The sequence below is a fragment of the Hyperolius riggenbachi genome, chromosome 7 (genome assembly GCF_040937935.1).
Source record: "Hyperolius riggenbachi isolate aHypRig1 chromosome 7, aHypRig1.pri, whole genome shotgun sequence".
Lineage (NCBI taxonomy): Eukaryota > Metazoa > Chordata > Amphibia > Anura > Hyperoliidae > Hyperolius > Hyperolius riggenbachi.
The window spans coordinates 211,263,275-211,275,563 of record NC_090652.1 but is presented as its reverse complement, the minus strand read 5'-3'; the positions used below and the strand labels follow the sequence as shown (position 1 = coordinate 211,275,563).

The 12,289-nt window shown below is 45.2% G+C and overlaps 1 protein-coding gene across 2 annotated transcripts in view; it reads right to left on the bottom strand.

The window, feature by feature from the left end:
- Positions 1–429: 429 nt before the first annotated feature.
- The window catches only part of KIAA2012 (KIAA2012 ortholog), a 331,067-nt gene continuing 319,207 nt past the window's right edge, over positions 430–12,289 (bottom strand). For both annotated transcript variants that reach the window (XM_068245108.1, XM_068245109.1), the window contains exon 27: positions 430–771. In XM_068245108.1, coding sequence (XP_068101209.1) covers positions 612–771 — 160 coding nt within the window. In that variant the 3' untranslated portion in view covers positions 430–611. The remainder of the gene's footprint in view (positions 772–12,289) is intronic.

Genomic DNA, 12,289 nt, shown 5'->3' with positions numbered 1-12,289 from the left:
CTTTTTTTGAGGCGATTTTCTTCTCTTTTTTTTTTTTTTTTTTTTTCCAGAGCGATTTCTAGGCATGTGCAGAGCGACTTTCTACACGTGCCTAGCGTTTTTGGAGTGATTTGGTGTAGCATATTTTATTTTTTGTTACAGTAGAGCTGTAACTGAACAGCTTCAGTAACAAAAACGCTTGGAAAATTGCTCTGATCTAGTGCTTTTCAGAGCGGTTTTCCACTTTCCTATACTTAACATTGAGGTCGAATCGCCTCAGCAATCTGCAAAAATGCCCCAGGACCCGTGAATTGCTCTGGTGTGCACCATCCCCATTGAAATACATTAGCCAAGCGGTTTTCAAATCGCAAGAGTTTTTAACAACGCTCAGAATTGCTCTTGGTGTGCACCAGCCCTAAAGGTTCTTTTGAAATTACCAAACTGCAATAATTTGTTTTAGCCACAGCTGATCTTTATTGCCAGTTTACAAGTTATGAGAAACTCTGACAAGTTACTTTTAAAGCATGACGTTCTCACTGAACAAAGTCTTCAGATTTGGATTTTAAATGTGTTCCATAGAAATTTTTGTTCTCCTTACTGGGCTTTATATTAATTAGTGAAGCTTTCCTGATTCATTCTCCTTCCATAGGGAGAGGCAGACCCAGTAGCTCCAGGAATTCGAAGTAAGAGAACACCCAAGGTCTGGAGACTCCCTGAGTCTGGTCCATGCCGACTGACTCTTTCATCAGCGCTCTGTTGAACTGCAGTTGATGCTCCAAAGCTGCCGTTTGCCTGTGTGGATTCATATGAAAAATAAGTTCTTATACAGGAGTAACAGAATGGTCAAAACTATAGGCACAACTTGCTAAAACACGGCATGGATTTTTTAAAACCTGTCTTCTAGCAAATGTTTTCAGCCTTTATTTGGATCATATGGCACCATAGGAAATACAGCTGAGAAGTCAGTACTTGTAGCTCCTAGGAATGGTCAGTGATATGCAAAGTGTTTTGAGTTAATTCAGGAATCTGCAAATTTTTAATGCAAGTTTATGTAGCTTAAAAATGGACCAATCAAAACACTACAAAGGTGAAATTGCATTGGGTTATTTTCAAGCTCCATAAATTTGCTTTGGAAATGTGCATAATCCTGGATGACTTCAGAACTATTTGCATCTCATTGATAATTCCTAGTAGCTACACACCCCTGGGCTGTAGTGCAAACTTTTCATTACCACACCACCACAGCTGAATCTTACAGCGCTGTCCCCTACTGCCTGTTCTGCCCTCACAGAACCTGCTTCCCAAGGACCGCAGTGGTGAGTGGTGCCTTAACATGCAGAGCACAGCAGTTTCATTAACCTCCAGATACTTTCCAGATTTTAGAGTTCAAAAGCAGTGATATGTTTTGCCTGGAAAGAATCAGAAAGCTAGTATAACACACACAACCCCCCCTTTCAGTGTAGGTTGCCAAAGAGGCCTCCCATCCCCTATACAGAGTGCACAGAAGAACTGTAGATCACTCACTTCACCATGATAAGGTTGAGACCCCTCCAAAGCTCAGAGCCACGGTCCCATATGTGAACGAGCACAGGCGTGGGATGGCTTGCCCCTGCGTAGTACCACAGAGCTGCCTGGGCTCAGCAGAAAAACAAGACAAGCAGCGAGGTAGAGGGGGATGGTGGAAGCCTCTGGATTATCCCTCTACTTGGGTAAGTATCCAAATTGGGCACTTTTTCCCTTCAGATACATTGGACAAGTTATTAGCTCTAAGTCTCCACTAGCATTGCCGGTCTTCCAAAACCAGCCTACTTAAGCTATGTATGGTACATTCATTTTTAAATTTCCATCTGAAACCATCATGAACAATTGTTTCGGTTGAGGAAAATCTCAAGTGTGAACACATAACCCTGACATTGCTGTAGACATCTATTTGTTTTCCATGGTTCACTGTGGGAATGTCAAAGGAAGCTACTGCAGGTAAAGCCATTCACATCTTTCCCTTACCGCAGAGCAGAATACATCTGGGAGCCAAACATTGTATCATTGCAAAGTTCTGCACAAAATGATATTTAAAGAACATTTTGAGTAATGCATTCTTAGAGTTTGTGCACGTAGCTTTAGGGGAATAGCCTCCTGTTGTATTTTTCTGTGCTGCTTAGTGATCCAGTCACTTGTCAGGCAGGGGTCTCCTCTGGATCTTCCCTTCCCTAGTCTACAGAAAATTGTCACAGAGTAGACAAGACAGTACCTGGATTATGTTTGGGGTATTATACATAGGAACCAAACTACAGTTCAGTAGACGGTAGCAATCTGTGTATGGCCAGGGAAATACATTCTGTTTAAAGGACTTCTGAGGCCACCAAATGTATTTTTACTTACATGGGGCTTCTTCCATCCCCTACAAGTCATTTGTGTCCATCGTCGCTGCTCCTGTCCTCTCAGAGGTCCCGCTGGCAACCTCTAAGGATTGCTGACCCCCAATGGGTTGGCGTTGTCTGCGCATGCGTGTGCCCATGTCAGCAGGAAAGTACTGCGCATTATGCTTCGGATGCTGTGGACATGCATAAGAGGCGAGGGACACAAATGACTTCCAGGGGCTGGAAGAAGCCCCAGGTAAGTAAAACTACATTTATTTTGTGGCCTTGGAAGTCCTTTAACTATATGATTTAGGCCTCGTTCACACTTGCGGTTCGAGTCCGCATGTGTCCGGGGGCCGCAAAGAGACCGTACGGGTCTCTGCGGTGGCCACAAGTTGCGGATCCGGAATGTATCAGTTCCGGCTACAATAAAGTAGTGGAACTAGATACATTGCAGTGGAAAGGCACCGCAAGCATGGGGGATACCGGCGTGTAGTCCGGGCCCCCCAAGTGGCGTAGGACCGGTGCTGGAAACATCCGGTCCTATTGCCAGTGTGATGAGAAACATCCGTTTCTCATTGCACAGCATGGTCGCATGTTCGGGTCAGGATCCGGCCCAGGTCCGCAGCTGCACGGGGATGTATGGCAAAAAAGGAGCAAGTTGGAAAAAACCCGGATTGTCCCGGAGCTGCGTTCCCGGATCGGATCCGGACGGTCGCACGAGTGTGAATGGATACATTGATTAACAATGTATCCATTCACCATCTGCTGTGTACGGAGCGTTCCGGGTCCGGGGCAGCTGGACCTGGAACGCTAATGTGAACCGGGCCTTAGAAGGTGAAACAGCCTGGCCACTGTTCTTCGTACGAAATCACAGTTGTATATTTTATAGTGAAAGCATAATACATATAGTACGGTTGTACAGTTAGGTCCATAAATATTTGGATAGACAACTTTTTTCTAGTTTTGGTTCTGTGCATTGCCACAATGAATTATAAATGGAACAACTCAAATGCAGCACAGACTTTCAGCTTTAATTCAGTAGAGTGAACAAAATGATTGTATAAAAATGTGAGGCAACGAAAACATTTTTTTTAACACAATCCGTTCATTCCAGGGACTCAAAAGAAACTGGGCAAATTAACCCCCCTGGCAGTCATCCCGACCTGAGCATGGGCTCCACTATGTGTGCTGAGAGCGGTAAGCCCATGCTTAAAGAGACTCTGTAACATTAAAAAGATCCCCTGGGGGGTACTCACCTCGGGTGGGGGAAGCCTCCGGATCCTAATGAGGCTTCCCACGCCGTCCTCTGTCCCACGGGGGTCTCTCCGCAGCCCTCCGAACAGCCGGCGACTGTGCCGACTGTTAGTTTAATATTTACCTTTGCTGGCTCCAGCGGGGGGCGCTGTGGAGGCTTTCCGTTCCGAACTACACGGAAATACCCGATCTCAGTCGGGTCCGCTCTACTGCGCAGGCGCCGGAAACTTGCGCCTGCGCAGTAGAGCAGACCCGACGGCGATCGGGTATTTCCGTGTAGTTCGGAGCCGACAGCCGTCAGAGCGCCTGCGCTGGAGCCAGGAAGGTAAATAATGACGTCACCGCTGCCCGGACTCCACGGAGGGCTGCAGCGAGACCCCTGACGGATGGAGGACGGCGTGGGAAGCCTCATTAGGATCCGGAGGCTTCCCCCACCCGAGGTGAGTACCCCCCAGGGGATCTTTTTATGTTACAGATCCTCTTTAAGTCGGGCTGGCAAAAAAAGCTGCGTGCACAGCGTTCCTGCTACCCACCGCGTAACGACCCCCCCCCCCCGCCGAGACCCCTGCGCAGCCTGACCAATCAGTGCCAGGCAGCGCTGAGGGGTGGATCGGGACTCCGTCTGACGTCACAATGTCGATGAGGTCATCGCGATCGTTGTCATGGCGACGGGGGAAGCCCTTAAGGAGATCCCGTTCAGAACAGGATTTCCTTACGTGGGTACGCGCCGGCGGCGATCGAAGGTACGCGCCGGATGCCGCAGGGAGGGGGGGCATCATGTAGCTAGCGCTAGGCTAGCTACATGATTTAAAAAAAAATTTAAAAACTGCTGCGCCACCACCCTGGCGCAAGTAATTAAACGCCAGGCTGGTTAAAGGGAACCTAAACTGAGAAGGATATGGATTTTTCTTTTAAAATGATACTAGTTGCCTGACTCTCCTGCTGATCCTGTGTCTCATACTTTCAGCCACAGCCCCTGAACAAGCATGCAGATCAGGTGCTCTGACTGAAGTCAGATTTGATTAGCTGCATGCTTGTTTCAGGTGTGTGATTCAGCCACTACTGCAGCCAAAGAGATCAGCAGGACTGTCAGGCAACTGGCATTGTTTAAAAGGAAACATCCATATCCCTCTCAGTTTAGGTTTCATTTAAGAGGTTAAAATCTACCTTCACACTATGGCCTCAATTCACTAAGCTTATCTCCTGTCTTTAATAATGTTTCTAGAGTGATCACCATGGTGATGAGGCATGTCGTATTCAGGAAACATTTTACCTCAACCAAACCTAAAGTTAACTCTTCTGTCTTTAAGTTAGCTCTTCAATCCCTAAAATAACTCCACAGTTAAAGACAGGCTGTTTATTAACCATGTGTGAAAATAACTACAGAGGAGGTAAATTAACTACAGAGGCGGTAACTTTAGGAATGAAGAGAAAAGATAACTCTCTTACTGTGTGGAGGTAAGTTTTCTCTTGCCTTATCTCCAGCATGATCTTACTGAATTGAGGCCATTGTCTGTTGCTTTGTCCATTGCGACTCAACGGACAAAATCACTGCAATGCAATGATAGGCCCATGGGGTTTTCACATTACTGGCGGTGTGGCACGGGTGTTCCGTCACAGTAACACACTTAATGCAGTGTGTTTATAGGGTAATGTGTGCATTTACTTTGGCAGTGACGCGTACTTTCATGGCAGTGTATGCTTCACTGTACGGTTGCACCACACATTAACACTTCTCTGAAACCTTACGGTGTGCTTAACCCCCTTGCCGGTCCAATTCCCGCGGCAAGAGGGCAGCGCAGCACTTCTTTTTTTATTTATTTATTTTTAAATCATGTAGCGAGCCCAGTGGGGGGGGCGCGGTGGGTAGCGGCGAATCGGCGGGTAGCGGCAGCGATCGTGTACCACACGCAGCTAGCAAAGTGCTAGCTGCGTGTAGGAAAAACATTTTTTGAAAATCGGCGCAGCAGGGCCTGAGAAATCCTCCTACGCAGGTTACCCCGATCTGAGATAGGCAGGGAGGTTAAACAATACATTGCAAAGCAATAATTCAAAGTGGGAAAGGAGCTTGGGGCCCACTGGGGATCGCACCTGTGCTTGCAATCACGCATGCACTTTGTGCAGCCACCCCCAGGGCAAGTTGTGGTGTGATTTGTCTGGTGTTTGAAGAGCCTTACAATCTACTATGCGACTGCCTAGTACAGTGCTTCCGATTTGCGTTTCTTTTTTGTGTGTGTAACCTGTGCAATTGAGGTTTAAAACACTGGGCTTCCTGAGGTTAATTTTTGCCGGCTTAGCTGGTGCATAACCCCTAACACGAGATCATAGACGCTTCTCTATCTCCAATTAGAGAAGAGCAGATGACCTCTTGTGCTAGGGAGTGGGACAACAGACTTTATTTAATCTGTAAATTCCCACTAAGTCGCTGCAAAATCTGTTTTTAAAAATGATTGTGCAGCACTCCTATTGAAGTGCAATCGCTCAAAAAATGCTGCAGGACTCGCTAAAGTAATTTTGGACAAATCGATGTCACAGGTATGGGTTCCCCTCCATTAACTTTATTTAGCGTAGTGCTATTTGGGATCACCAGTGTTCGTCAGTGATCTCAAAGCACAGCTGAAAGTGCTCCAGTGGACCCAGACCTTAAAGTTTTGACTGTGTTGGGTACATCAGTGTACTGTTTTATAATGTTGTTCAGCTCCCATACAGGATGGCGTAGCTAAGGAGCTGTGCCCCCCCCCCCCCCCCCCCCCCAAGCACTCTCTATATAACAATTGATATGGCGCACCAAAACCTGCCAATGGCAACTACAGTGTCAGAGGTGCAAGAAAGGAATTGGGAGCAGTTTGTTAATAATTACCACTATTCAAAGTGTCTAAAGAAATCATTGTTATGAGCACAGGACCAATAGAGAGCTAACACTGCGGTTGAGGGAGGGCCCTTCGGGGCCCCTCTGGCCCAAGGGCCCCGATGCTGTCGCAACCTCTTCAACCCCTATTGCTATGCCTCTGCCCATACATGCACATTTTAAACTGCTACTGAATTTTATCATTTCCTTGCACTCAAAATGTTTTTCTTAGCCATGCAGAATTTTACAACCTCAGATTACCTATCTATGAAAGCTGTGCTACTGTCTGACTGCAGAGAAACTGTCATTTAGAGTCCATTTTGTTTGCGGTATTTGCGGATAGGGTTAGATTTAACTGCATTGCCAAAATGCCATGTGTTAATGCTTTATAGTGTTTTCATTACAGTTTTTGTGTATCCATTAATGCTTTTCCCACATCTAGAAAACCCATTCTTTTCTTTTTTTTGTTGTTGCAAACTCTCAGCTGCGTAAGAATGGCTTGTCCCAACTCTGAGTTTGGCTCCATCAAAGCTCTCCCTTTGTTTTGAAATTGTAGCATCATGGTTTGCATACTATAAGTAATTTTAAATTTTACGTAATAGTTTACAACTTATTGATACACATGCAACATTCAGTGTAGCGTTATCAATAATTTATAGCTTTTTAATTCACATTCCAAAGAAAAAAACAAAAAAGCACAACAATACTCATTCACCTTACATCACCAATCCTCTCCTTCTTTCATGCCATCTCAGACACACCCCTTAACAGCCTTTTCCCAGAACGTCATTTCGGACAGCACCCCTGGATGAGACTTGTCTCCCTCCCCACTGTGGACAGGAAACTGTTAAAAGAAGAATTTGCATAAGCAATAGGCAGCCACATATAAGATACTACACCTGCCACAGTACCTCAGTTTAGTTTCCTGTCCCGGACGGGATGCATGGGAGAGGTCTCCAGGAGTGCCATCCATGTCAGGCGGCAGGGGCAGCGTTTTCCAGGGCTCCAAGCAGCACTGTTCAGTGAACAGTCGGAGCCCTGCAGCGTGGAGGAGGCTTCTCCATCGGAGGCAGCAACTTTATGCGCGCAGGTGCGTGCGTTGGAGAGAGTTCACTTCCGGTTGATACGGAGGTAGTCACGCGCTGGCGTCCCGCGTGAACTGAAGTCTGAGCTGGGCGGCAGGGCCCGCGGCGGTGATTAGGAATCGGCATACAGCTGATTCCTTAAGGTAAGAAGCTGATTAAGCATATGCTTAGCCGGCAGGGGCCGCATGCATAATTGGATCAGCTGCATCAAATCAGCAGCACAGGTATAAGTTTGTAGAGTCCATGATGCACTCTGGTTTGTGGCTGGGATCATGGAGGACGCCTCTGGGTCAGCTCCTGCACAATCTGCTGAATCTGCCCAGGATCCCTCTCTGGCAAGTAGATGTGATTATGTTTCTTCTGCTTGGCTGGATGTATGTTATGTATAGAGGGATTTGTCTAATGGCTGGCTATCGTTTATTATGTTTTATACCCCAAGAGACATAAGACTGAGAAGGTTAAAAAGTCTGAAAAATCTTCTACTCAGTCCAGTCAGCATGGATTGGCAACTCTTAATGGAAATTGTGCCAGTATTGTACAGAGAAGGTCCACAGCAATAGGAAATTAAAGATTCTGCTATTGCTTCTACCGCCTCAGCTGCTTCAGATAGGCCTGGGACTAGTACAGCTATGGCTTATCTACCTGTTATAGCTAATCCATCATCTCCTATGTTGTCTGCACCTCCAACTATGCCTCCTGCTTCCAAGAGACATAGGCCTCTATTTATTGAGCATTCCTGCATGCGGTAATGCTCAAAACAGCTGACTTTACCCACCATTTAGCAAAGTGTGCATTCATAAAACCTGTGTCCGCATGACAATCTATAATTCCTGAGCAGGTGCGGGAAATTACCGCCTTGTACGGAGATTATCACAACAAAGGTCATGGAAGGTTAATTCGTAAAAATTAAAGCAGGCAAATGTGAGCAGAGAAACCCTGGCTGTTTAGAGAAGGCGATAAGCCAGCCATAACAGGCAAGCTAATGGAGAGACAGACCTCCCAGGCAGCTGCAGTGAGAGCAGAACAAACTGCATCCCAGAGTACCCTTGGGTACCTGTTTTCAGATAAATTTCACATCAGAAAGCCTGCATGTGTAACATTCTTGAAGTTCTTCTAAGCTGCAGCAATTAAATAGATTGTTTAGAAGAACTAGACAGATTCAGGGCAAGGAGAGGCAATTTAAACAAAAATGCACATGTAAAGGAATGCTGGGGCTGCCTCCTTTATAGTAACTCTCTCTGCACAGAGAAAATGTATCAAACTAGGAGGAAGATTTGAGTAAAACTGACTAAGGGCCTTTTTTTTTTTTTTTTTTCACTACCCTGCGAGTTACGATTTGATTCTGATCACGAGGTACGTTAAACTAATGGAAACTGCAGCAGCAATTTCCATTAGTGCAATCTGATTGCGATTTGGACAAAGCACAATCGTCATCCTCCTGCATTGTATGCAATTGTACCACGTAGAAAAAGAAATAAAGAGACTGTCGGCACTACTTGGAGAGGTTGCCCTTTAGATATGTTGGGAATGACTCAGAAAGCACCTATGTATCAAATGCGTGCTCAGGATGGCATAACACTGCAGTATATCATAGTCACAAGGAAGATTGAAAAACATCCGGCACTGCATAGAAAAAGATTGCACATTTATTGTGGACTTGTGCTCAAAAGTATCTTAGAATGCGTACAGCAAACAATTCAACATGAAGAACAATACAGTCCTACCATAGGTGCTTGGGTGGCATTGGGTGCTGGGTGTGATACGGGCAGCCTGACGGCCGTTTCGCACGGCGGTGCTTCTTCTAAGGCTCGAGCCTTCTAAGGTCGAGCCTTAGAAGAAGCACCGCCGAGCGAAACGGCCGTCAGGCTGCCCGTATCACACCCAGCACCCACTGCCACCCAAGCACCTATGGTAGGACTGTATTGTTCTTCATGTTGAATTGTTTGCTGTACGCATTCTAAGATACTTTTGAGCACAAGTCCACAATAAATGTGCAATCTTTTTCTATGCAGTGCCGGATGTTTTTCAATCTTCCTTGTGACTATTGTATGCAAATGAGCTGTACTATAAGTATAGTAGCGCAATCGCATAGTGGAAATTGAAGTGCGACTGGGATCGCAAATGCGGTTGCGATCGCATTTCATAGTGGAAAAGAGCCCTAACCGAAATTTTTTTTTCCTGAATTAATGAAAGACTTACTAATGGGTATTAAGTCTGAGCAGAAACCTTTGACACCTTTGGATCAAATGTATGAGAGTTTGGCGGATCCTCATTCTCGTCTTATTCCAGTCCATGCTACTTTTAAGATTAGGATTAAGGAGTGGGATAATCTAGGAAAAGGGCTTTTTGGCCCAGATCATTATCTAAATGTTATCTTTCTCCTGAAGATCAGGGTTTTGGGGAACCCCGCCTAAATTAGATCCATATTTTTCAAGGGTATCAAACAAAACTGACCTACTTTTTTGAGGATTTCTGGGAAATTTTGAATGATTTCCCTAAAGTTTGGAATGCTTCCAATTATCTAGTGGACACTTCAGATGATACGGTTAAACTTATGGCCAGAACTACGGCATTAGTTAATTCAGCCAGAAGAGGTGTATGGGTAAAAACTTGGAATGATGACAATTCTTCAAAATCAAGTTATGTGGTGTACCTTGTGAAGGGGGTCTGCTGTTTGAGTCAGTTAGACAACCCTCTAGACAGAATGGCAGACACACACTTAAAAAAAAAAAAAAAGTATTCCTGTTAAAGGAATTCTATCGATTTCACATATTTTCAATTGACACAGGAATTGTTTGGGAAGTGTTGCTAAGTACTGGTGTATACATTTTAGTAGCCACCTCTTTGTTTACTGTTATCAAAATGCTTTCAAACTTTACTGACAAAACTGACTCTGAGCCATGAGGAGAGGGGAAATTCCCCTCACACTTGATCAGTTAACTCTGGAACAGCTGCAGCTTCTGTGTCCTGTTTCGGACTGAAATGTCTGTAGAGAACAGAGGAAATGTAACTAATTGTTACAGCATTTCATACTGTTTTTTGCTTTCAGAGTTTGTTTGATATTTGCTTTCTGTAGTCCAATATGCAACTCTGGCTGTGCATTGAAGCAGACACCCCTTCTGCAATTGATTTGTCCCAATATAGCTAATCCTACCCTCAGTAAATTACAGCTTTTGCCTCTGATATTTAACATGAAAGGTAGGAAAATGTTCACACAGCAACTTAGACATTATTTGTACATTGTCATTTTAGAACACTTGGGTATTGATAGTATTCCTTTAAGAAAGGACCTTTTCAAAGTAAACGGTCCTTTCGTCCCTCTTCTAAGAATAAGTCAGATCCCTAGTCCTCTAAGGGCAGGAGATGGGCTCCCTACAAGTCACAGAAGCCTAAGGGCCCGTTCAGACTGCACACGTTTCCAGCCGCGTTTTGGAAACGCGTGCAGAAGGCTAACACGCACGACATCAGACAGTGCATAGAGTGCACTGTCTGATGTTCTCACTGCATGCGTTCCGGACCTGTGCGGTCCGGGAACACATGCTGCACACAGATTTAGCGAAAACGCGCAGCTGTCCCATTCACTTTTCAGTGATGGGATCAGCCACGCAACGCATACAAACGCGGACGGCGTGCGTTCGTACGCGTTGCATTCCGCATGCGTGGCCGTCCGCGTTTGTAATGTGAACCGGCCCTAAGTCCAACTTCACTTTTACCAAGAAGTCAGATAAGCAATGGCGCTAGTATTCCAGTGAGATGGAGAATTGCAAATTTCAAAACATGGCATTTACAGTGCACAAAATATTGGTTATTTAGGCTTCTTTCACAGTGGGACGTTACAGGCGCAGGTTAGAGCAGCTTGTAATGCAGCCCAGCTCACAGTGATGAAAAATCAATGGGCTGTTCACAGTGCCCAGGTGTTACACTGTAACGCTGGACGTTTAAAGAAAGTGCATCATGCTGTGCGTTATACACGGTTTTAGCCGCATTAGACATTTGCATTTGCATATGCTCAATAATGTGTGTTTTTGTTTTTTCTTGCAGGAGAGGAGGGGAGAGTCCGCTGTTGTGGCCAGCCACATGACTAATTAATATGCACTGCAGTGTTAACTTCCTGGAGCGGCCGCTTATTGGCTGGCAGGACCACGTGATGCGGAGTTTTCCGATCACGTGCTCTCCACAGTCTTTTGCCGCATGCGCCGTTTTCGTCCGATAGTATGCGTCAAAAAGTACGCATCACAGACCCATCAGGAGACGCATAACGTGGCTCTAAATAGCATCCAACTTCAAAGCTCACATGCGTTGCGTTGGGGGCACGTTATGTGACCTTAGCGTCGCATCTAACGCAACGTCTTGGTGGGAAAGAGCCTTTAAGGTGGTTTTTTTTTTTTTTTTTTTTTTTTTTGAGGGATACAGAATAGAGTTCAGCCAGCCTCCTTTTAAGAGCTTTTGCATTACTCCCTGCTTGCAGGACCAAATAAAGTTTTCAGCCCTACAATCGGAAGTCCTTTCCCTGTTTAGAAAAAAAGGGTAATTCGAGAAGTACCGAAATGTCAGAGGACAGGGATTCTATTGCCCTGTGTTTTTTCTAGTAAAGGAGCTACAGGGAAATTATCAGTTCATATTAAATTTAAAGAGTCTAAACCACAAGGTAAAATACAGAAAATTCAGGATGGATTTGATCTATTATTCATCTCTTACAGAAGGACGATTTCCTAGCCTTTCTAGACTGAAAAGATGCGTATCTTCAATTACCGATACATCTG